Here is a 26,070-nt window from a genome sequence, read left to right as displayed (position 1 = left end):
CAAAGAGAAAGAAACAAGATTTCTCTCATTTCAGAGGTAAAGAGGTGACAGAGACGATGATTAGTCCTTTTAATAGCAAAATAATGATTAAACAGTGCTAATACAGCAAACGTTCAGTTTCTGAAAACTTGCTAAACGTTTCCCACAGAAACTTCTCCGATTCCCACTTGGCAACTGTAATAAAACAGCACCTTTATTTCTTCAACAGAGGGGAAAAAAGACCAAAACCATCAAAGCCATCTGTGTTGTCGTTTTTCATGTTAGTTTGGTGGTTGGTCCTCAGGCTTTCTGGGTGGTTTTTATCATGTTCAGGTTAATTCTGAGGTGTTCTGGACTCCTGAGGGTCTGTTGGTGCTGCTCACAGCCAGCGGGCCGCTTCCTTCCGTCGAGTCTGTTGGAGTCAAAGTTGAAAGAGTTTCATTCACGTTAATCTTGGGACCTTAGCTGTTTTATTCACTGCCATTTAGCGAATAACTATCTGATTTTGAATGTCTGTCTCCCAGAATTGATCAATTCTACAGATTTATGGTCATTTTTTCCAACTTTTTGTTGCCATTTCCCATTTTGATCCTGACGGATTGTGGTTTCTCTTCTCTGGCGCCACCATGTGGCTTCGTGCCGAACTGTAGATTCTTTATTTCACTGACCTTTGACCAAATGAAGCTCTGCTGCCCCGTAGTTTGAGCTGCAGAGGCGGTGGCCCATAAGGGGCGCTGGGGCACCGCCCTCCTGAAGTGGTGGGGAAAAATTATATATATAATTTTCTTTTTACAAAATGGTATTATCATCAATGTCATTTAAGTGTATTTAAACTGTATACACATCATTTCCACCAACTGACTCTCATTCAACAGTGAATTTCCACTGACAGGACAAACTGGTATCATTTAGTCCAGGGGTCCCCAGACTCTTTCCTGTGAGGGCCACATAACTTTTCCCTTCTCTGATCAGGGGCCAGTGTCAGTTTGTAACAGAAAACAGTCTGAGGATTGCAGGAGTGCCTAAACGTAAAAATGTATTGTTTTCAAGAAAGCACAATCAAATAACCCTTTCTGGATTCTTCACAGAACAAAAGTCAGGAAATAAATAATAACACTATTAATGAAATAAATAACAACCAAATAACCTCTCTGGGTTCGTCACAAAAAAAAATAATTCAAATTCTTTCGTCTTCTGCTGCAGCTGGGCGTTTACATTACCCCCGATTTCTTCAATGTGTCTGGTGATTGTACTCACTGATACACTCACGGCATTAAAGACATCTTTCTTCTCGGGACACACCACCTCCGCCACAGCGTTTATGCATTTCTTGACAAACTCTCCGTCAGTGAAAGGTTTACGGCTGCTTGCTATCAGTGGAGCAGCCTGAAAGCTGGCCCCAACAGATGCCTGGTTCAGCTGAGCTTGGCGTCCAAATGTATTCTGCTGAGCTAACGGTCCACTTGTTCGCTTTGAGAGTTTGTCTGTTCGCATTTGGCCTTGCAAGCTATCGTACTTGTCTTTGTGACGGGGTTCATAGTGTCACCGCAGATTGTGTTGTTTGAATACCGCCACCTCCTCTTGACAGATGAGTCAGGCAGCCTTTTCTTTGCATTGAAGAAAGAAATAATCGTTTGTCCACTGCAGGTTAAATGCCCTGCGTTCTGAATCAATTTCTCTCTGAACTAATCTTTTCGCCATTATTCCGTTCTCTCTTTGAGAGGGGCGGATTAAGGATTTTTTTGTTTGTTCTGTACTTCATATGTAGCATATGAACTTTACACACTACTATAATAGGACTTTAATATCTTCATGGAAGAATTGAATTTTTATACGGCTGCTTTTAACTTCTTGACACTTCTACACTTTAGAGACATTTCCAGTAACCACATAATAAGATGAAGGGCCTGATTTACTTTATTTTTTTTATTCATTATATACATCATTATCGTTTCAATATATTTTTCTATTATCTAAGGTATTTTTCTCCTTTATGATTATTTTGATCTCTAGGTGCATCATTGTCTGTATTTTCTACATATTGAATATTTTAATTGAGAGAAAAATAATGATTTCAGCACCAGCGTTCACAGAACGTAACTGAACATTTGTAAAATATGACAGCAAATACACAAACAATATTGGTCATTGAAACACATCAAAAGGATCCTTTTCCCACAAACTCTCATGTTTTTACAGTGTTAATCCTGAATGTGATCTGAAGTTACAGACCTTCTTTAGCTAACGTAACTGATCAGCCTTTATCATCAGCAGCTTCCCCAATAAACCAGCTGCTTATAAAGAGACTAAAACTGACCCGTCCACTCTTTCATTCCTCAGTAGAACTTCTGGAGACCTCCCTCAGGTGTCCAAGTCACTGAACATCAAGTATCTGGATCTGGCTTCCCTGTACGACATGATGGAAAGCCTCAAACCTTCTGAAGCTGGACCTGTGTGCTGATTCTCCAGGTCCTTTTGATGGTTGAGGTCAGTTTTCATGGACTGTGATTGTCTGATGGCGCCGTTTTAAGCCTTTAAACATCATTTTTCAGTGGAGAAGCAACAGTCGTCTCCTGGTGTCCCTTTGACCTGAAGCCTCCAGACATCGTGTTGGTGTCGGATCATGTTGCTGAGTTGAGCATCTGCTCCAGTGACGTGCGGTGAGGTTCATGGCTGGTGAGGCTCTGACTCCTCAAGAGTCAGATTTATGATTTAAGAACTGAAAAAAGCATCTTATTTCACCATTTTTTCAACAGCATACAACTCCTGATAATGCTTCATATCCCATCAGCATTCCTCTTTCAATTACACTCACAAACCAACACAAACATATACACAGGACCATATTTGTTCTATAAAGAACTTTCTTTTATAGCTATGGATAGAGCTAGGATTCATATGTGTTTTAATAATTCATTTATACTGTAAACAAATTAAAGTGCAGAGATGTGTGCAGCACAAATTTAATTTTGACCAACAGCAAAAATTTCTGTTATTTTTCAAACTTGAAATTCTGGTGCTTCAATAAATTGTAATAAAGTTTGCCTATTAAAGCACCAGCGAGAAAGCACCTGCCAGCCTGCGTGCGCCCCCTTGAGGTGAGGCCGAGTACTGTGTTGGGAAATATCGCGAATTGCATTTTATGTTATTGCTTTTAATAATAAAGTAGTTAGTTTGGTAGGTAATACGAGAAGGATTAAAATGTGGGAAAGTGGAGTGTGGGAACGGATGTGTATGTGAGCGTGTTAGTAAGAAGGAGGACCAAACAATAATGTGTGGTATCTGCTTAGGTTAGGGTCCTCAGGCCTGTGCACCTGTGCGTAGGCTGAGAACCGCTCCAATATGGTCAAAACATGAGCAATGTGACTCGGCGAGCATAAACGTTCCCCTGCCTGTGTGAGAAATGTAGCTGATGCAGTCTGTGTAACGAAGATACGCCTCCTGCTGTGTAATCATGCCTGTTTTAATAAAAGAGAAACGCTGGGGAGGAGGAGGAGAGTCTCCGGGACGACGCGGCAGAGTTCGTGTCTGATCGGAGCGCCACTCCCCCCTGGCCAGGTGAAAAGTCTTCCAAGTCTGGTCTCAACTTGTGGTGAACTTTGTTCGTGCGCCTGTCTGAGTACACTTCTGAGGATTTCGACGACAACTGCCTGCCTCACCTGCTGACTTTCCTCTGCACTTTATTGGGCGGTCAGCAGGAATAGTTCTCTCACACGTGCATAAAAGACATTACACAGACTGCAGAAAGTCATGGTGTATAACCACCATTTCTGTAAAGTTCATATTAGCAATATGGCACCAACATGCAACCCAGTTTGTATTGGATTGTGCAGTCAGACGTGAGGCCCAATTCGCCCCTGCCTCACCCGGGGTTTCTGCCCTGGATTTGATCGGAAAAACAATTTTGACTTAATAAAATGGAAGAAATGTGTAGTCAGACTCCAAATGCATTTTTAACACATATCAGTGGAAAATATAAATCTTTATTTTTGTACACTTTCTTTTTTCCTTTTTAGTGCCTCCCCTCCCCACGTCACTGTGTTAATTATGTCCGACCTGGTCAAGAGTGAACTCAGTACCCGACACTCACCAGCTGACTGGACAGTTGTGCCGTCAGTACTAACGGCCCAGTCGGAGCAAAGAACTGGTCTGTGCTGCAATTTTAAGTAAATATTGTCATTTTAAATTTCATACTCATGAACGTCCTACTTTGGAGAGAGTTGCTCTAATCAGAATAATTGGGAATTCACGCAATCTGATTGGCTTTTAGCGGAGGTACCGTAATTTCGCGACCACATGGCGCACTTAGGTCTTAAATATTCTCCACCCTGGACGGGGCCCCTGATACTGCGGTGGCCTTCAGAACTGAAGAAGCCTTCTGGATAGAAGGTGAAACGTCTTCAAAAGAGAATAAAAAACCGTCCAGTTGACACAGAAAACTACCCTGGATAACTACGGCCTGGATGATTGAGAATCTACACGGATAAAATCTGTAAATGCTTTTCTACTTGCCGGCTTTCGCTAAACTGCTACATACATTGCTAAATACACGCTAGCATGCATGTTTTAAGCTATCGTAGCGGTATGTTTTACCATGCCTGCGCCCTATAATCCGGAGCGCCTGATGTATGTGTTAAATACAGAAATAGCACCCGTAACTGAGGCTGCACCTTTTAATACGGTGCGCCCTTTGGTCGCGAACATACGGTATATAGAACACAGGGCACGTTTGTGCGTGATATCACTCCGCGTCTGCGCAACGACCACAACCTCCTATCTTTAGTATTGCTGCGCCAACTGGTGGTCTTTTGGGTTGAGGATAACGGTGATCTATATGTAGCTATATGTAGCTATAGCGTCATTGGGCTCCACTCCAGCCACTCCTGGTAGTTCCTCAAAAACACTGAGTTTTTAGTGGATGCACAATCTGTGGAAGCCAACATAGAAACTTCTGAAGAGACAAAGTTCTTGCAACAAAAATATAGTCCCCAATTAGGTTGTTTTGTTATCACACGACCCCGTCCCCATTATCTTAAGAGAATATAAAAGAATGAGTGGAGACAGAAGAGAGAATGAGACGTTTTTGGCGCGTGTCGCTCTTGATTTTGTGTTTATTTTTGCAGTAAACTTAAAGGAGGCCTTTACACTTTATGTTTGATTCCTTTTAAGCTGATATTCCATTCTTGACATCTTTAAATTTACAGTATTCATGGGAATTTTATTTGGTCATTTTGCTTCTTTTTATTTACTATTTCAAACATTTATTAGTTGTTTTTATTAGATTGCAATAAATCATATAACATTTACCAGACTGACTAAAGTCAAATGACCTGCGGTTCCCACCGATAGCCGTCATTCTGATGGGTTTTTGCTGGCTGCAGCTGAAATATTCCAATGCTCCATGTCACAGAGACAGTAAATACTAAACCCTAAAGATTCTGAAGGCATGATGTAAAATAGTAACGTATAATACAGACATTTGAAGAGACAATTAAGAGAATGTTTTCATGCTTATAAGAGTGGCCGAGGAGCCATTTAGAACTTTATAAAGATGCATTGTGTGATACCAGGAACTAATTTAACTTCAAGGCGAAGCTGCTTCTGCTTTGTTGACCATCGACTGATCTCCTGAAAGTCCACCACCGCTTTTTAAAAACTGAATTCTTCATCTATGGAGGGAGTAGACGGCAGATGTTTCCACAGATGCTCTTCACCAGTGGTCAGTGAGTGATGCAGCAGATGAGCGGGAGTTGACTGGCTTCAACCAGCTACTGAATCAATATCTCCAGCCCATAGTCTGGATTCTTTACGAGAGCAGACAGCAGCTTCACTCCTGAATCCTTCAGGTGGTTCTGTCTCAGGTCCAGAACCCTCAGATGGGAGGGATTGGACCTCAGCGCCGAGGCCAGAGAGTCACAGCTGATCTCTGATAACCTGCAGTCCTTTAATCTGAATGACAGATAAAAGATGCCATTTTACAGTTCTTGCACATACAGTAATCATTTAGTGTTGGTTCAGAAAAGCCGACAGTTCCTTCTGCCACCATAAACCAGATCAGCTTTAAGTCTTTTTCATTTCAGTATTTAATTTACTGCATACCTGAGAGTCTCCAGCTTACAGAGAGGATCCTGGAGAAAACCACAGAGCAGCTTCACTCCTGGATCCTTCAGCTGGTTAAGACTGAGGTCCAGAACCCTCAGATGGGAGGGATTGGACCTCAGCGCCGAGGCCAGAGAGTCACAGCTGATCTCTGATAAACTGCAGTTAATCAATCTAAAAACCACAATAAATCCCATTTGTTTCAGTCAGACGTGTTCAGATTTTGCTTTGCTTAGTTACAAATAAATCTGCTCGGAATCTTTGTAGATGAATGAAATACGGACTTTAGACACAGCTGAACTGACCTGAGAGTCTCCAGCTGACAGTTTGGACTCTCCAGTCTAGAACAGAGCAGCTTCACCCCTGAATCCTTTAGACTGTTGGAGTTCAGGTCCAGAACCCTCAGATGGGAGGGATTGGACCTCAGCGCCGAGGCCAGAGAGTCACAGCTGATCTCTGATAACCTGCAGTCAATCAAACTAAAAAAAGAAAAGAGATTAGAAGATCACAACACATAAACACAACAGGTTCTCCGTTCCCTCCCGGGGGGCCTGTCTATGTGTCATGGCTGGCGGCATTCTGGAGTCAGGAGTGGGAGTTATCGGGGCCATCACAGGTCCAGGTCACTACATCCAGGAACTCAGGGAAGGCATGAAAGGAGGAGATCTCCCACGTCGGCAATGGATCCTCCTCAACCAGGTTGGTGGCCCTGAATGAGTCCCCAGCTGATTGCAGGGCCCTAAGTCAGCATTTAGGGGTTCGGTACCTTGCTCAAGGGTACATTGGCAGGGCTCTGGAGGTGTTCAGGGGCCTGCTCCACTACCAGAACACCATGTTTTGTCCACACTAGGGTTTGACCTGAGAACCCTCTCATCCCAGTCCACAACAGACTATATCAGCTTTGTGTTGATGCAGAACGGGTCCCTGGCTTTGATCTTAAAGCTGCCGACTATGTTATCTAACCTTGTATTAGTCCAGCAAATATACAATACTGTGGGTGGATGTCACAGTATGTGCTCTCCGAGTGGTTTTTTACCTACTTCACAATGGGTTTTTCATCCTAGTATCTGCTCCCCCCTCACCTGTGATGTTCCTCACCATTTCACCTGAGTGCTGCTTTAAGAACCTCTGACTGTCCTTTTATTTTCAGTCGACCTTTAGTAATAATCTTTATAAGGAAATAAATCGTACTGTCGAACAATAAAATACATGAACTCACCTGAGAGTCTCCAGCTTACAGAGAGGATCCTGCAGAAAACCACAGAGCAGCTTCACTGCTGGATTCTTCAGCTGGTTCTGACTCAGGTCCAGAACCCTCAGATGGGAGGGATTGGACTTCAGTGCTGAGGCCAGAGAGTCACAGCTGAGCTCTGATAAAGTGCAGTCCTTTAATCTAAAAACCACAATAAATCCCATTTGTTTCAGTCAGACATTTTGCTTTGCTTAGTTCCAAATAAATCTGCTTGGAATCTTTGTAGATGAAAGAAATACGGACTTTAGACATAGCTGAACTGACCTGAGAGTCTCCAGCTTACAGTTTAGACTCTCCAGTCCAGAACAGAGCAGCTTCACCCCTGAATCCTTTAGACTGTTGTAGCTCAGGTCCAGAACCCTCAGATGGGAGGGATTGGACCTCAGCGCCGAGGCCAGAGAGTCACAGCTGAGCTGTGATAACCTGCAGTACCTTAAACTGAATAAAGACAAAATACAACCTGTCAGATATGAGCAGATATGTTGAGTCCACACTCGTTTCTGAAAACCTGAACAGGAAAACAGTCGACAGAACATCTGGTGTTTCAGATAGTCACCCAAAAATAATCAGTCAGAAATGGAGATGTTCTTTAGGAGGTATAAAACAGAACAGAGATGGCTTTAAAGTTAAATTCCCAGCTGGAGCTGTGAACCAGATGACCTTTAACCTTCAGACATGGAATTTAAAAGCTTCTAACACTGGACAACACGAGAAGAACAAAGTGTCTGGTGAGATCACTCAATGGAGCCTTTTCCTGACAGAGTCACTCATGTCTGCTGTCGACAGCCTGTGTTCTTAATCACATCTGGACTTACACGGCCTTCCTGCAGTTCCTCACAGCTGGAATCAGGCAACGTCGTCCCTCCACTGAGGTGTTGTACTGCTGCAGGTTCAGCTCATCCAGAACCTCCTCTGACATCTGCAGCAGGTAGGCCAGAGCTGAACAGTGGATCAGTGACAGTCTCCTCTCTGATTTCTTCTCTGACTTCAGGAACTCTTGGATCTCCTGATGGACTGACTGATCCTTCATCTCCGTCAGACAGTGGAAGATGTTGATGCTTCTGTCTGGGGAGATTTTATCACTGTTCACCTCCTTCAGGTTGTTGAGGACCTTCTGGATGGTTTCTGGGTGGTTCTCCATCTGATCCAACAGTCCACCCAAGATCCTCTGATTGGACTCCAGAGAGAGACCATGAAGGAAGCGAACAAACAAGTCCAGGTGGCCATTTTTACTTTTGAGAGATTTAATTAGTGCTCTCCTGAGGAAGTCATCAAGAGATGTGACTGGATCGTTATTAAACAACCCAGCAAACCCGGAAAAGGGGTGTTGTTTCGAATATTTTAGAAAAGACTCCATAATCCCTTTATTCTTGATGGTGTAACAGTGGAACATGTAGACGGCAGCCAGAAACTCCTGAATGCTCAGATGAACAAAGCAGTAGACTGATTTCTGGAAGATCACACTCTCTCTTTTGAAGATCTCTGTACAAACTCCTGAGTACACCGACACCTCGGAGACGTCCAGTCCACATTGCTTCAGGTCTTCTGAGTAGAACATGATGTTTCCTTTCTCCAGATGTTCAAACGCCAGCCAACCCATCTTCAGAAGGAGTTTTTTGTCAGCCTTAGTCAGTTTCCCTGGTCTCTGCTTTCCTCCATACTTCTGCTTCTTCCTCTTTATCTGAACCATCAGGAAGTGTGAGTAGAGGTCAGTCAGGGTTTTGGGCAGCTCTCCTCTCTGCTCTCTGGTCATCATGTCCTCCAGAACTATAGCAGTGATCCAGCAGAAAACTGGGATCAGACACATGATGTGGAGGCTCCTGGAGGCCTTGATGTGTGAGATGATTCTCTTGGACAGATCTTCATCACTGAACCTCCTCCTGAAGTACTCCTCCTTCTGGGAATCAGTGAAGCCTCGTACTTCTGTGATCCTGTCAACACACGAGGGAGGAATCTGATAGGCTGCTGCAGGTCTGGAGGTGATCCAGATGAGAGCTGAGGGAAGCAGGTTCCCCTGGATGAGGTTCACCAGGAGCACGTCAATGGACGATACTTGTGTGACATCAGAGATGACCTGATGCTTGTTGAAATCCAGTGAAAATCTGCTTTCATCCAGGCCATCAAAGATGAACAGAAGTTTCCAGACAGTCAGATCTTCTGCTCTGATCTTCTGTAATGTTGGATGGAAAACATGAAGCAGTGAGAGAAGACTGTGCTGCTCATCTCTGATCAAGTTCAGCTCCCTGAATGAGAGCGGAAGCACCAGACTGATGTCTTGGTTCTCCAAACCTTCTGCCCAGTCCAGACTGAACTTCTGCACTGAGAAGGTTTTTCCAACGCCGGCGACACCGTTGGTCAGAACCACTCTGATGTGTCTCTGTTGCTCAGATAAGACTTTGAAGATGTCCTGGCACTTGACTGGAGTGTCCTGGATGTCCTTCTTGGAGGTTCTCTCAAGCTGTCTCACCTCATGTTGTGTGTCCACCTCCTCACTTTGTCCCTCAGTGATGTAGAGCTCAGTGTAGATCGTGTTCAGCAGGGTTCCACTTCCTGCTTCATTAGTTCCTTCAGTCACATGTTCACATCTTCTCTTCAGACTCATCTTATGACCTTCTATCACCTCCTGCAGATCACTTCCTGAAAATAAGTAAACCAATGATTTCCATCTAGAATAAATCATCAACACAACTACAAATTCATGACATCACAAGTCCAATTTTATATTGAACAATTTTACTTTGTTTGGGCTTCATTTCAGCATCTCCAGATCTGCTTCCAGATTGTGAACAAGAGGACTCTCCTGGTGGAGCTGCCTGGTCCCAGTTTGATAGGATGTGCTCCCCCCTCTCACTATGAAACACATCTCTATTAGTCCTTTGATTTATAGGATGAAAGAACCTGATCAAGACTCAATATTGTTCCAGCATTTATGTCTGAATTCATCTTTCAGTTTAAAACATGATTCTTGTTTCTAATCAACAATATTCACATTAAGTCTGTAACTATATGACTGTCTGAGGTTTAAGTGTTAAACATCTCCAATAATAAACTCACAACCTGCTGCTGTTAATGTGACTAACAGCTGGCACACAAACACATCATCACACTTTAGTTTTCTTACATTTTGTCTGAACTTCTGAAGGTTATTATTGCATCTTTGGACCGGCCACTCTTCAGGGACACACAGCTGGACACTGTGGACTCTGCTCTGTCCTCGTCCATCCTGAGGAAACATCAGAAATAGTGATGAGACTGTGATGAAGGTAAATAATCTGTAGAGGTTGTAGTTAAATAATCCCAATTCACTGCATTTTTATCAAACAGGAACATTTCTAATACATTCTGGATAACAACTGAATCAATAAATCAATGATGTATCCGTATAATTTTCATGTTTTCAGAGTTTAAGCTGCTTTTTTTAACTGTTCCCTGCAGTGAGAAAAGAACAGGCACCTTTTCCAGCCCCTCATCCTGCAGCACTGAATGTGCTCTAAAGTTCTTTCCAGAGCAAACGTCTCTGCACTTGCAGCAACATGTTGTAGTCATGGATCCGTGAGGAGAACCGGATACAGGAAACGCCCCCACTTTGATCCCAAAAACCCAACTGGTGGCCAACGGTGGTCCGGCAACGACGGGGACGCTGGTCCATCGGGCCGACAACACTGGTTTTCCACAGGCCAACATGGTGAAAGGACTGTCTTCAGCTCAGCCACTAAATGATTTGGTGCTGCATAAACATACTAGTCAGGACTTTTTAACTTCCCTCCTTTGTTCCCCTCTTCAATTATTTCTATAATCCAAGTCCTCAAAGATCACTGCTCTATTTAAAATACATGAAAGAAATGACACCCACTCCTGCATTTCTTTCACAGTGGTTCCACAACATAGAACAATAAACCACTGTGAGAAAACGTGCAACATGAACCCAAAATCCTGTTGGTGTCCTGTGATCCTGTGTGGATTTATTTATTTAGTTATTTTAAAAGTTTTTTGTCTTAAATAATACCAAAATATCCATCTGTAACCTGGACTGTTGAACAACTCTAATAACTCTAAGAGCTTTTCACCTGTCACAAAAATGTCACTCTTCCTGCTTTGTCTGAACAGAATACTTTCACTTTTAAAACCTAATCAACAGATTTATGGCGTATATATTACTACCATTAAAGCGTTCTGGGAGGGTTTAAAGTTCTTTTAGAATCAGTAGCAAAGAGCAGAAAAATAAACTAAACTTCACTTAGAAAGACTATTCAACTATAACTAAAGCCAGACTATAAGAAAGTTAAATAAGACCTATTCATTAATAATGTATAATGATGTTTTGTGCTAAAACTAAATATGAAGTCTCATTGGATCGTCTAGTTGAATCAAATCTTGATTTTATCTCCAAACACAACTGTCAATTCTTTTCAATAATACTCTTCGTTTACTCACCTTGTCGGTCTTCAGTCTTCCTGCTTAGTCTGAAAGGAATACTTTTAAAAACTGGTTTGTTGGGTTCCCAGTTTCTGGGACCGTTGTTGCTGGTGTCTACCTGCAGGGGGCGTGGAGGAGCCGCTCATCAGCCACAGCTGGCCCCGCAGACACACGCACCTGCGGTCTCTCTTCAATCTCCCGTTAGATTTAAGGACAGAACTCCTGTCTGCCAGCGGCGGAGTGTTTTCGTCCTCATCGCCAAACCCTGACTTCTGTGGCTTGACTATTTCTGAGAGTTTTCCTAGCGGACTTGTTTTGGGCTCTCTCGAGGTCTCTCCGCCTCTCTGTGAACGCGGACCGAACTGTTCTTGTTCACTTTAGAATAAAGACGCTTTTCGGACACCATTCTCCACCATTATTCAACCTAGTTAACTAAATAAGATTTATGATGCTTCACAGATTTTAAAGACTTGTAAAAGCAGCATATTTCTGCAGCCCTGGAGTCCAGGAGGAGCAGCAGAGGTCAGAATGTGTCGGAGCGCGTTTAACTATTGTCTGCAGTTCCACGCGTGTCCACCGGGTGGCGGTAAAGCATCACATGATATTTCTCCTTTTTGGAACTTCTTCAGCTGCGTTGAGCTTTAAATCTTCACCTGTCACATTTTCATTATTGTCATTTTTGGGTCTAAACTGGACCAGTTCTGTGAGCTGTTTTGCTTTTTCTGTGGACCAGATGTTCCCGGCAGGTTCCATCATCGGACACAGACGGAGACAGGTCACGTGACAACAGTCAGCCTTTAGTTCTTTATTACAGGAGGATCTGGTTTATATACAGACACGTATCTGCGTGTATTAAGTGTTTATACACACGTGTGCGCGTACGTGCACACTGTATATTCATATAATAACTGTAAGTTTCTAAAACAACAAAGTAGAGTCACTGAGGCACGGCTTCACCTCCTTTACACCGAGGTTTCCCTGAGCAGGTGTGATGAACTGTTGCAGAAGGAAAAGCATGGAACATGTTAATAACCGGACACAAAAACACTCAGGTTTATTGTCTGGACCTCGCCATCCCTTTGGGGAGGATCATCTCATTCTTCAGCTTTGAACTGTCAGAGTTCAAAGGTTTCATCCTTCCACAAGACCAGAAAACTTCCGCCCAACCTTCTGACCTCTAGTGTCGTATTTTCATCTCTTCAGAAATTATCATGTTGAACATTTTGTCTTCCAAAGGAAAAAGAAAAAAACTTCTTCCCATCTGAAATTCGGGGCGAGACAATCCGAAAAAGGCAACTATCTCCAAATCTGAGCTTTCTGAGCGACTGATGTGAAGCTGGTGAAACCAGTTTGACGACCATTGTGAAACCAGGAGCAGTGTAAATGAGGGGGGGGGGGGGGGGGCAGTGAGTGGATGCTGCATTCATCAAACACACAATAGTCAGAAGAGAAGAAGGAAGAACAGAAGCCCGTGTTCCTCAGTGTTGGTGTGGAGACGCCTGTTTGGAGGAGCAGGAAGCAGGCTGGACTCTTCCAGCTGGCTTTAATGCCACTTCTCTTCTGAGAACCTCCCAGCAGCTTTCTCTCCACCATCTTTTTACGCTGAAGGTTTTTGATCATTTCAGGTCAGATGTTCTTGGACTGAGGTTAAACATGTTTGTTCTTGTGCTCGGAGCGAACCGACGATCCTCTAAAGTCAGGCATCCTAAAGGTGGATGTTTCCTGAGGCCTGGAGGCTTTAAAGTGGCGCTTTTACCCACTTGTCCTCGTTCTGTTGGAAACTTGATACAAAAACCTTTTCTGGAGCTTCATGTTCTGCTTTTTTGAAGGAATGAAACGCTCCTCAGAAACGCTCCTCAAACTCTCCCCACAGCTTCATTGCTAAACAGGATTTGGGTTTTTTTTGTCCGTGCTAAATGGAAAGTGTTTGTCCTTTGGTGGTCCAACAGGACCACGATTTGGATGGATGGATGATTTGATGTTATTGAGAATAAAAACAGCTGAAAATGGAAGCGGAGATGTTTCAGAGCACCAGAGTTCAGAAAGAGTTTCTAATCAAACACCGCCTGTTGGGAAAAATCACTAAATCAAGTATCTGTTAGATTTTGGGTTTTAACAGAACCCGAGAGCAGGCCAGAACACAGTGGTAAAAAGGTCCAAATGAGTTTTATTGACAGGGGAACACTCAAAGAAGACAGAAGCAGTCCTCCTGGACTGCAGGGAGCTCGGGAGACAGGTTCTGCACTTCTCAGGTCCAGCAGACGGCGTGAAGCCCTTAAACGTGCCGGGAAGACAGAGCAACAAAGCCGCAACACTCTGGCCCTGATCGCCAGGCGCTCCCTCCTCCAGGTGTTAATTGCCCACAGGTGCGCCTGCCTCAGCACCAGCTGCCGCCAATTGAGCTCCTCACGCCCCCTGCAGGACAAACCAGACACAACCCTGGACCCCAACATTTAAGGGTCGTTTTCCTTCCACTTCTCAATCACCGACGTGTCCAACTTCACAGGACCTGCCCAAAGGTTCCCGTTTCTGTCATCCTCGCAAAAACGGACTAAAAGGACGCTTCTCCGGGTCATCCAGCTCACCTTGTCCAGGCAGCTCACTTTCTCTGTCGGGTAGACGATCTTCCCACAGCGGGCGCACTGAGGGTTCATCCTCGGAACCTCCTCCGCGGTCTCCTCCGCTTCTTTAAAACAGATATAGTTGCCGTCGCCGGCAGCCGAGCGCCACAAGTTCCAGCAAACGTTTGACAACCAGCAGCAACGACAAAATGTAGAGATACAAGTCAGTAGGAGACAGACGGAGCCTCTGTGGACGCACGAAGGAGCCGCGTCCGGGCTGGAGACTCGCTGATGCTGCGCTGACAACCACCGTCAGTGACAAGCTAGCGAGAGTTAGCTCACGAGACCGGAAACTAGCGACAGGAACCGGAAGTAAACAAAGGAGCAGACAACTTTGCGTTCAAGTTTCATTCAAATATGCAAATAAAGAGTAAAATAAAAAATACATTTAAACTTAACAGAAAATATAAGGACTCATCAACTTTATTTGTACCCAAAATGTAGTTTCTGTCATTACATAAACTTCCTCATGCAAATATTTAGACAGTATGATATTAAACTATTAGCATTACACAAATGTAATTTAAGTTATCCCATAATATGCATGTAAAAATGTTTCGATCCTCAGTCACATAACACAAAGCAGATAAACATATAAGGAAACACAGTAAAGTTTCAAAAAAAACAAAAAAACAAATCTAAGTTCACAGAAAAGCGCATAAAAATTAAATTGAGAATCTGTGACTGTGTACTGCACAATCCCTTGCTTATTCTAAGCTTATTCTTTTTATTTTAATTATTTCGTTTGCTGTTAACTATTGTCTTCCTGATTTAGGCGTAACGAGCTGCAGGTGCGCTGGAGGCTCAGCGCTCTTCGGAGATCGGCCCCCCCTGAATGCCGTTCCTGCAGGTAGGAGAGGTGAGAAGTCGCGCCGACGACGACAGAACCGAACCACAAACAATAACATATGAAAGAGGATATATGAACATGTGACTTAATAACATACGAAAGAGGATATATGAACATGTGACTTAATAAGATATGAAAGAGGATATATGAACCTATGACTTAATAACATATGAAAGAGGATATATGAACATGTGACTTAATAAAATATGAAAGAGGATATATGAACATGTGACTTAATAACATATATAAGAGGATATATGAACATGTGACTTAACAACATTGAAAGAGGATATATGAACATGTGGTTTTTCCCCACTATAACACACAGACATACAACATCAGTATCAGTGTTCCAAATCCTGTTTTCTTTTTCTGCCAGCTCTTCCTCGAGCGATTACCCGCATCTTGCGCATGTCCCGCCCTGCTGAGGCAGAGCCGTACTGGGATGGAGCGTTACGCGGCGATCCAGCTCAGTGGGCTACATGGCCTCGGCGGAGGAGTAATACAGTGTGAAGTCCCGCAGTGAGCTGATGTTTGAGAAACAGTCTGGGAGACACGGACTGGTGACCCGAGTCACACACGCTGCCAGTACGTTTCCAGAAACATTTAAACACATGAGATATAGAAGCATAAGTAGCTTCATTTGAGTTCTGAGCTTTGGTGTCTGTGTGTAGCTGTGAAACCACAAGAAGAGGGAGGAGCGAGCGATCAGCTGTACGCAGAGATCAAGCCGGCTGTGGATGGAGCCACTACATCATTAAACACATGCGCAACAAGAACGACTACAATGAGCTCAGATGGTTCAAACAGAGTCCTCAACCCAAAGTCTGATTTAAAAAGATCAAAAGTGGCGTAAATGTCTGGTCCTGACAGGAGAGGATAACTGGAGCGGCATCGCTCGTACAGTAGACCGACTCTGCCTCTTCCTGGCTTACCCCGGTGATGACCTTTGGCACCGTAATCATCTTTCTGACGGGAATCTGTAACCAACCTCCTCATCTGCCCTTCAAAGGAGACCCGCATGACTCCAGAGAGGAGAACCCACGCCTGCTGTGATGCACACCACAGCCAGGGCTTTTTCCATCGCCATCGTTTCTCTGGGGGAAATGTTGCATTTCTTTATCTTAATAACAACAAATCTTTAGTTTGTTCTATAGCAGGTCCATATGTTTAGTGTCAGAGACTTCTTAGATTGTGTTCATTGCTGGCACATAAAGAAAAATGCTTTGATTTTTTAAAGTGACACAAACCCATCTCAGCACTGTTTTTTATATCCTCTATATTATTTTGCGTAGTCTGTAACTGTTGTGCTTTATTTCTGCTGGCTTCTTTAATGTGATGTAAACCAGCCTGACATAATACCAGTTGAGTATTTTATGTTGCCAAGGTCTAAAAACAGCCTGACAGAATAAAAAATTGTGAAAATTTAGAGGATGAATTATACCTGGTGGTATCTGATCTTGAACAGCAAATTGAAAGAGTATTTTATAGGGAAGTGAAATAATGTTTGGACCTCTTATCAGGCAAAGAGAAAGTTGTTAAGAACTGCTCTAAAAACACCACCTAAGGGGGACTATATCCAAATCTCTCCGTTTACTGATGGGACGTTGAAACGTCAATGCGCGGATTCATACATTTAGAACTGGACGTTGCACCAGAACTGGAAGCGCGGACTGATACATTTAACAGCGGTCCTGCTTCAGCCCTCCGGGCTTCATAACAAAATACGAAAATTTAAATTTTGGAAACATTGTTTGTTGTCGGTGGTTCCTCACACCCATCGTTTAGTTTAACAAAACATACTTTATATGTTAATTATGTCCTACCTGGTCAAAAGTGAACTCAGTACCCGACACTCACCAGCTGACTGGACAGTTGTGCCGTCAGTACTAACGGCCCAGTCGGAGCAAAGAACTGGTCTGTGCTGCAATTTTAAGTAAATATTGTCATTTTAAATTTCATACTTACGTTCTACTTTGGAGAGAGTTGCCCTAATCAGAATAATTGGGAATTCACGCAATCTGATTGGCTTTTAGCGGAGGTACCTGTCACAGCTCCATTTCCCCAGTTCCCTCCTGTCCCCCTGCCTCTGCTCCACTCACCTGCAGCACAGGTGCAGCTCATTCCCAATCAGCCCTGCTATCAGCCTCCCCTGCACTCTCACTCTTTGCCAGATTGTTCTTCCGTATTTCTATGCAAGACTCTCCAGCACTTCTGACCTGCCTGACCTCCTGTTGCTGAACCTGTTTGCCTCTGACCTGCCTGCACCTCCTGTCTCCCAGTAAACTCACCAGCCTTCAGCCTAGTGTCATTGGGCTCCACTCCAGCCGCTCCTGGTAGTTCCTCAAAAACACTGAGTTTTTAGTGGATGCACAATCTGTGGAAGCCAACATAGAAACTTCTGAAGAAGTCCCCAATTAGGTTGTTTTGTTATCACACGACCCCGTCCCCATTATCTTAAGAGAATATAAAAGAATGAGTGGAGACAGAAGAGAATGAGACGTTTTTGGCACGTGACGCTCTTGATTTAGTGTTTATTTTGCAGTAAACTTAAAGGAGGCCTTTTCACTTTATGTTTGATTCCATTTAAGCTGATATTCCATTCTTGACATCTTTAAATTTACAGTATTCATGGGAGTTTTATTTGGTCATTTTGCTTCTTTTTATTTACTATTTCAAACATTTATTAGTTGTTTTTATTCGATTGCAATAAATCAGATAACATTTACCAGATTGACTAAAGTCAAATGACCTGCGGTTCCCACCGATAGCCGTGGATGATACTAAACCCTAAAGATTCTGAAGGCATGATGTAAAATAGTAACGTATAATACAGACATTTGAAGAGACAATTAAGAGAATGTTTCCATGCTTATTAGAGTGGCCGAGGAGCCATTTAGAACTTTATAAAGATGCATTGTGTGATACCAGGTACTAATTTAACTTCAAGGCGAAGCTGCTTCTGCTTTGTCGACCATCGACTGATCTCCTGAAAGTCCACCACCGCTTTTTAAAAACTGAATTTTTCATCTATAGACGGAGTAGACGGCAGATGTTTCCACAGATGCTCTTCACCAGTGGTCAGTGAGTGATGCAGCAGATGAGCGGGAGTTGACTGGCTACCACCAGCCATGACTCAATGTCTCCAGCCCATAGTCTGGATTCTCTACGAGATCAGACAGCAGCTTCAGCTCTGAATCCTGCAGCTTGTTGAGCCTGAGGTCCAGTTCTCTGAGATGGGAGGGATTGGACCTCAGCGCCGAGGCCAGAGAGCCACAGCTGATCTTTGATAAGCTGCAGTCCCTTAATCTAAATAAAGAAGGGAAACTTTTATAAGGTTATAAGTGAAACCAGTATTAATCTGAAACGTTAATCAAAGGCATGATCTGTAAATATTTAATTTAGTTACAGGTTAAAAAATGATAGTAATATGTAATTACCACAATTCCAACCTCTCAGGTTTGCACTGTTCCAAAGGAGAATATATATTGTTCTGGCCCTCACTCTTCCCAGGTTCTCCCACCTCTTTCCCTCCCATCTCATCATGGAGATCCGTCTCACCTGTGGCTCATCTTTAAAGGCACAACCTGTCTTAGATGACTTCCTGTCTCCCTCACCATCTCCCTCCTCGTTGGCTGGTGTCTACCAGGCACCCTCACCTAGTTTTGTCTAATTTTGGTTACCATCTGTCGGCTTTTTCATTGTCCTTAAATCAACTTATCATGAATAAGTGGTCCCCGTGTGGCCCTCCCTCCTGAAGGAACTGGGCACAACACACACACTCAGAAAGTGTGAGGACCCTCGGATGGAATAATGGACATTTTTGAGAATGGTGTTTACCTCAGAGTTTCCAGTCGGCAGTTTGGAAAGTGGAGAAAACCACAGAGCAGCTTCACTCCTGGATCCTTCAGCTGGTTCTGACTCAGGTCCAGTTCTCTGAGATGGGAGGGATTGGACCTCAGCGCCGAGGCCAGAGAGCCACAGCTGATCTCTGATAAACTGCAGCGCTCTAATCTGAAAAATGCAGGATGAGGTTATACGGTGCAGGTCTGCATGTTATCTGCGTCAGTACTAAACCTACGTTAGTTCTTAGTTGGGTCAGACCTGAATTCACGATATTACAAGGAATTTTTTTAATGTGGTGCATCACAGCAGTGTTGAGAACAGCCTCACTTCACCATCTTAGCAGCTGGTATATAGGTAGAAAAATGAAGACTGACCTGAGCCTCTCCAGTTTACAGTTTGGACTCTCCAGTCCAGAACAGAGCCGCTTCACTCCTGAATCCTGCAACGTGTTTTTGCTCAGGTCCAGAACCCTCAGATGGGAGAGGTTGGACTTCAGAGCTGAGGCCACAGAATCACAGCCGGTCTTGGATAAACTGCAGTCTCTTAATCTAAAATAACAATTATTTTGAGAGAAGACAAATAAAAATCAACATGTACCAGAGCAAAACACAGCTTACAAGCAACAAACCTCTGGTCCTGCACCGGCTTATCTGCCGTATGTTCCTATTTTGGGTTCTTTCAGGGCGGTTGGACAAGATCTACAGCGTATGTAAAGTGTGTGTGTGTCAAAATACCTTCCAAGTTTGTGAAACCACATTTCTCAATAGCACTCAACTCTTGTCAGGAGTTGGGACAAAGCGACCCACTCCTGACAGCTTGTGGGCGATGCTGCAGCGACCCTGCAATCCCTACACTCTCTGGTGAAACCAAATCAAAGGTTTTAGACACTGCTGGATGCTGGAAGGGTGGCTATAGTCTGGACGCATCGTTCCCCTGACTGCACATTTCTCCAACAATGATTGGCAGCTGGTGTCACTTGTTCTCCAGATGAGAGAAGGAAAGAGAGCCCCCCCACAGTGTGTTTGATTGCCCCACTGCAAGCTCAATGCTGCCAGAAAACATTGCAGGAGCATCAATTCCCCTCAGGGCATCAACAAGGACCTCAGGAAAAGGTGCAGCTGCCACCTACTAGAGACAAGCACACTGAGCTGAGATTCAAAGCCCTCTCCTCCCAAGAGAAGAGCTTGTTTGTTGGAGGCTCTTCTGGGCGATACCTGGTGCCACAGCTCCAGCTCAGCCCGTCTCTGGAGCTGAGGTGGACCTTAGCAAGTTTCATGGTTCTCCACCACTTCCTCTTGCTGAGGACCTTCTCAGCTGGTGGTTTCTGCTCCACCTTCCAAGTTGAGCAGGTGATACTTCTGCATTCCTGCCACCAGTGTCTCTGCAGAAAGAGTCTTCTCTCCTGTTTTATATTAGATTATAGAAAATTAGGATTTTTGGTTGATGTCTTAGATTTTGTTGACTAAGAGCAGGTGTTTCTTCAATAACATAGAGAGATTCGATTAGAAGAGCAAATGTATTATTTTATGAACTACTTCCACTACTATTATAGACACATACTTCCATATTGTCTTAGATTGCAAGCTGCATTTATTGCATCGTTCATAGAAAGTCATATTTGTGAGGAGAAAAACTCAAATAAGGTCATTTTCTTTAACGATCATTACAAAAGAAGGAGGCGATGAACAAACAGATTTATATAAAAATGTGTGAAAAGTTATGGATGGAAACATTTTTAAAATGGCTGCATTGTGTAGAATCGGTGTAGAATCAACTTGTTGACTTCTGATTTGGACTCCAATGGAAGTGAGGTGCAACAATTGTGGATGCTGAAAGCTTCAGATCTTCATGAAGGTTTCTGTGGTTGGACTGACCTGCTGCCCCTTTAAGAGGGAGGCAGGTTTGGGCTTCTGGCTGGAATGAAGCCACCTAAGATGAGAATGACTGCAGGCTTTCGGTACCAAGGTTTAACAGGGTGCTCACTTCACACTTGGGCTTTTCTCTTTTTGGGATGGCTTTCCTCAGTAGAGAAGGGGCATGGCACACTGCAGCAGCTTTCTTTTTGGGTTTTCTAGTTTTCCTTCTGATCTTTAAAAGACAGGAAGAACCATTTTTGATTGGTCTGAATGTTGGGCGGTTTTGTGGCCAGCCTAAAATAAAACAAGACAAATCTACAACTGATACTTCCTTTCTAGTCATTGATGACCATCCTCACATGGGACAGATTTCCACAACCAATTTAATACTGCAAATCTGTCCTGTGTGGTCTTTTTTCTGAGAACTGTAACACTACGTTTATAACAAAGATCAAACATGTAAACATTTATTGTCTAACTAGTTACACCTGGGAAAGTACTGCATCTCTGACTGACCTGAGAGTCTCCAGCTTACAGAGAGGATCCTGGAGAAAACCACAGAGCAGCTTCACTGCTGGATCCTTCAGCTGGTTCTCACTCAGGTCCAGAACCCTCAGATGGGAGGGATTGGACCTCAGCGCCGAGGCCAGAGAGACACAGCTGATCTCTGATAAACTGCAGTCACTCAGTCTGGATAAGGAATCATGGCAAGAAATGATCTCTTATTGGAGGAAAAGTCATATTACACTTTCTCAAAATCATTATTTCACTTTATTTCATTATTTAATCAGGGCCCTTGGAGTCAGGAGAGCTCTGCCCCCCACTGATAAACTGGGATATTACATCAACAACACAGTTAAAAAGTATCTATAAAATTGACTTTCAATGGCTCATTTAAATTCATACTACACTTCTCTTCTCCAAAAGTCAATGGAGTTTATCTTGAAGCCTTTCATTGTTTAGTTGTTATGTCGAAGATAAAAGAAAGCTGACCTGAGAGTCTCCAGCTCACAGAGAGGATCCTGGAGAAAACCACAGAGCTGCTTCACTCCTGGATCCTTCAGCTGGTTCTCACTCAGGTCCAGTTCTCTCAGATGGGAGGGATTGGACCTCAGCACCGAGGCCAGAGAGACACAGCTGATCTCTGATAAATTGCAGTCCTTTAATCTAAAAACCACAATAAATCCCATTTGTTTCAGTCAGACGTGTTCAGATTTTGCTTTGCTTAGTTCCAAATAAATCTGCTTGGAATCTTTGTAGATGAATGAAATACGGACTTTAGACACAGCTGAACTGACCTGAGAGTCTCCAGCTTACAGTTTGGACTCTCCAGTCCAGAACAGAGCAGCTTCACCCCTGAATCCTTTAGACTGTTGGAGTTCAGGTCCAGAACCCTCAGATGGGAGGGATTGGACCTCAGCGCCGAGGCCAGAGAGTCACAGCTGAGCTCTGATAACCTGCAGTACCTTAAACTGAATAAAGACAAAATACAACCTGTCAGATATGAGCAGATATGTTGAGTCCACACTCGTTTCTGAAAACCTGAACAGGAAAACAGTCGACAGAACATCTGGTGTTTCAGATAGTCACCCAAAAATAATCGGTCAGAAATGGAGATGTTCTTTAGGAGGTATAAAACAGAACAGAGATAGTTTTTAAGTTAAATTCCCAGCTGTAGCTGTGAACCAGATGACCTTTAACCTTCAGACATGGAATTTAAAAGCTTCTAACACTGGACAACACTAGAAGAACAAAGTGTCTGGTGAGATCACTCAATGGTGCCTTTTCCTGACAGAGTCACTCATGTCTGCTGTTAACAGCCTGTGTTCTTAATCACATCTGGACTTACACGGCCTTCCTGCAGTTCCTCACAGCTGGAATCAGGCGACGTCGTCCCTCCTCTGAGGTGTTGTACAGCCACAGGTTCAGCTCATCCAGAACCTCCTCTGACATCTGCAGCATGTAGGCCAGAGCTGAACAGTGGATCTCTGACAGTTTCCTCACTGAGTTCTTCTCTGACTTCAGGAACTCTTGGATCTCCTGATGGACTGACTGATCCTTCATCTCCATCAGACAGTGGAAGATGTTGATGCTTCTGTCTGGGGAGATTTTATCACTGTTCACCTTCTTCAGGTTGTTGAGGACCTTCTGGATGGTTTCTGGGTGGCTGTCCATCTGATCCAACAGTCCACCCAAGATCCTCTGATGGACTCCAGAGAGAGACCATGAAGGAAGCGAACAAACAAGTCCAGGTGGCCATTTTTACTTTCAAGAGATTTCATTAGTGCTCTCCTGAGGAAGTCATCAAGAGATGTGACTGGATCGTTATTAAACAACCCAACAAACCAGGAAAAGGGGTTTGGTTTCAAATATTTTGGGAAAGACTCCATAATCCTTTTATTGATGGTGTAACAGTGGAATGTGTAGACGGCAGCCAGAAACTCCTGAATGCTCAGATGAACAAAGCAGTAGACTGATTTCTGGAAGATCACACTCTGTCTTTTGAAGATCTCTGTACAACTCCTGAGTACACCGACACCTCGGAGACGTCCAGTCCACATTGCTCCAGGTCTTCTGAGTAGAACATGATCTTTCCTTTCTCCAGATGTTCAAACGCCAGCCGACCCAACTTCAGAAGGAGTTCTTTATCAGCCTCAGTCAGTTCCTCTGGTCTCTGCTTTCCTCCGAACTTCTGCTTCTTCCTCTTTATCTGAACCCTCAGGAAGTGTGAGTAGAGGTCAGTCAGGGTTTTGGGCAGCTCTCCTCTCTGGTCTCTGGTCATCATGTCCTCCAGAACTATAGCAGTGATCCAGCAGAAAACTGGGATCAGACACATGATGTGGAGGCTCCTGGAGGCCTTGATGTGTGAGATGATTCTCTTGGACAGATCTTCATCACTGAACCTCCTCCTGAAGTACTCCTCCTTCTGGGAGTCAGTGAAGCCTCGTACTTCTGTGATCCTGTCAACACACGAGGGAGGAATCTGATAGGCTGCTGCAGGTCTGGAGGTGATCCAGATGAGAGCTGAGGGAAGCAGGTTCCCCTGGATGAGGTTCACCAGGAGCACGCCAACTGATGATACTTGTGTGACATCAGAGATGACCTGATGGTTGTTGAAACCCAGTGAAAATCTGCTTTCATCCAGGCCATCAAAGATGAACAGAAGTTTCCAGACAGTCAGATCTTCTGCTCTGATCTTCTGTAATGTTGGATGGAAAACATGAAGCAGTGAGAGAAGACTGTGCTGCTCATCTCTGATCAAGTTCAGCTCCCTCCATGAGAGCGGAAGCACCAGACTGATGTCTTGGTTCTCCAAACCTTCTGCCCAGTCCAGACTGAACTTCTGCACTGAGAAGGTTTTTCCAACGCCGGCGACACCGTTGGTCAGAACCACTCTGATGTGTCTCTGTTGCTCAGATAAGACTTTGAAGATGTCCTGGCACTTGATTGGAGTGTCCTGGATGTTCTTCTTGGAGGTTCTCTCAAGCTGTCTCACCTCATGTTGTGTGTCCACCTCCTCACTTTGTCCCTCAGTGATGTAGAGCTCAGTGTAGATCTTGTTCAGCAGGGTTCCACTTCCTGCTTCATTAGTTCCTTCAGTCACATGTTCACATCTTCTCTTCAGACTCATCTTATGACCTTCTATCACCTCCTGCAGATCACTTCCTGAACATAAGTAAACCAATGATTTCCATCTATAATAAATCATCAACACAACTACAAATTCATGACATCACAAGTTCAATTTTATATTGAACAATTTTACTTTGTTTGGGCTTCATTTCAGCATCTCCAGATCTGCTTCCAGATTGTGAACAAGAGGACTCTCCTGGTGGAGCTGACTGGTCCCAGTTTGATAGGATGTGCTCCCCCCTCTCACTATGAAACACATCTCTATTAGTCCTTTGATTTATAGGATGAAAAAACCTGATCAAGACTCAATATTGTTCCAGCATTTATGTCTGAATTCATCTTTCAGTTTGAACATGATTCTTGTTTCTAATCAACAATATTCACATTAAGTCTGTAACTATATGACTGTCTGAGGTTTAAGTGTTAAACATCTCCAATAATAAACTCACAACCTGCTGCTGTTAATGTGACTAACAGCTGGCACACAAACACATCATCACGCTTTAGTTTTCTTACATTTTGTCTGAACTTCTGAAGTCTATTATATCATCTTTGGAGTGGTCAGTCTTCAGGGACACACAGCTGGGCACTGTGGACTCTGCTCTGTCCTCGTCCATCCTGAGGAAACATCAGAAATAGTGATGAGGCTGTGATGAAGGTAAATAATCTGTAGAGGTTGTAGTTAAATAATCCCAATTCACTGCATTTTTATCAAACAGGAACATTTCTAATACATTCTGGATAACAACTGAATCAATAAATCATTGATGTCTCTGTATAATTTTCATGTTTTCAGAGTTTAAGCTGCTTTTTTTAACTGTTCCCTGCAGTGAGAAAAGAACTGGCACCTTTTCCAGCCCCTCATCCTGCAGCACTGAATGTGCTCTAAAGTTCTTTCCAGAGCAAACGTCTCTGCACTTGCAGCAACATGTTGTAGTCATGGATCCGTGAGGAGAACTGGATACAGGAAACGCCCCGACTTTGATCCCAAAAACCCAACTGGTGGCCAACGGTGGTCCGGCAACGACGGGGACGCTGGTCCATCGGCCCGACAACACTGGTTTTCCACAGGCCAACATGGTGAAAGGACTGTCTTCAGCTCAGCCAATAAATGATTTGGTGCTACATAAACATACTAGTCAGGACTTTTTAACTTCCCTCCTTTGTTCCCCTCTTCAATTATTTCTATAATCCAAGTCCTCAAAGATCACTGCTCTATTTAAAATAGATGAAAGAAATGACACCCACTCCTGCATTTCTTTCACAGTGGTTCCACAACATAGAACAATAAACCACTGGGAGAAAACGTGCAACATGAACCCAAAATCCTGTTGGTGTCCTGTGATCCTGTGTGGATTTAGTTATTTAGTTATTTTGAAAGTTTATTGTCTTAAATTGGCCCGGCTGAGAGATGTTAACTTGCACACGATTAGATGTTGTTTGACAGGTAATACCAAAATATCCAGCTGTAACCTGGACTGTTGAACAAAATGTCGCTCTTCCTGCTTCGTCTGAAGA

At 43.7% G+C, this 26,070-nt stretch overlaps 1 protein-coding gene and 1 long non-coding RNA gene across 2 annotated transcripts in view; both read right to left on the bottom strand.

Annotated features, from left to right (window-relative positions):
* Positions 1–25,158, bottom strand: part of LOC130519800 (NACHT, LRR and PYD domains-containing protein 12-like) — a 39,722-nt gene extending 14,564 nt beyond the window's left edge. Inside the window, exons 1-8 of the mRNA XM_057023390.1 lie at positions 25,069–25,158; positions 10,452–10,553; positions 10,068–10,180; positions 8,146–9,967; positions 7,595–7,768; positions 7,298–7,471; positions 6,384–6,557; positions 6,079–6,252 (exon numbers count right to left, since the gene is read on the bottom strand). Coding sequence (XP_056879370.1) covers positions 6,079–6,252; positions 6,384–6,557; positions 7,298–7,471; positions 7,595–7,768; positions 8,146–9,967; positions 10,068–10,180; positions 10,452–10,553; positions 25,069–25,070 — 2,735 coding nt within the window. The 5' untranslated portion in view covers positions 25,071–25,158. The remainder of the gene's footprint in view (positions 1–6,078; positions 6,253–6,383; positions 6,558–7,297; positions 7,472–7,594; positions 7,769–8,145; positions 9,968–10,067; positions 10,181–10,451; positions 10,554–25,068) is intronic.
* LOC130519804 (uncharacterized) lies at positions 51–919 on the bottom strand. The gene is made up of 2 exons (XR_008948476.1): positions 648–919; positions 51–391 (listed from the first exon to the last, which is right to left on the bottom strand). It is a non-coding gene; the product is annotated as an uncharacterized LOC130519804 (long non-coding RNA).
* Positions 25,159–26,070: the final 912 nt, after the last annotated feature.

Source organism: Takifugu flavidus, unplaced genomic scaffold (genome assembly GCF_003711565.1).
Source record: "Takifugu flavidus isolate HTHZ2018 unplaced genomic scaffold, ASM371156v2 ctg211, whole genome shotgun sequence".
Classification (NCBI taxonomy): Eukaryota; Metazoa; Chordata; class Actinopteri; order Tetraodontiformes; family Tetraodontidae; genus Takifugu; species Takifugu flavidus.
Note: the sequence above shows the minus strand (reverse complement) of the source record. Positions and strands in the feature narration are given on the sequence as shown.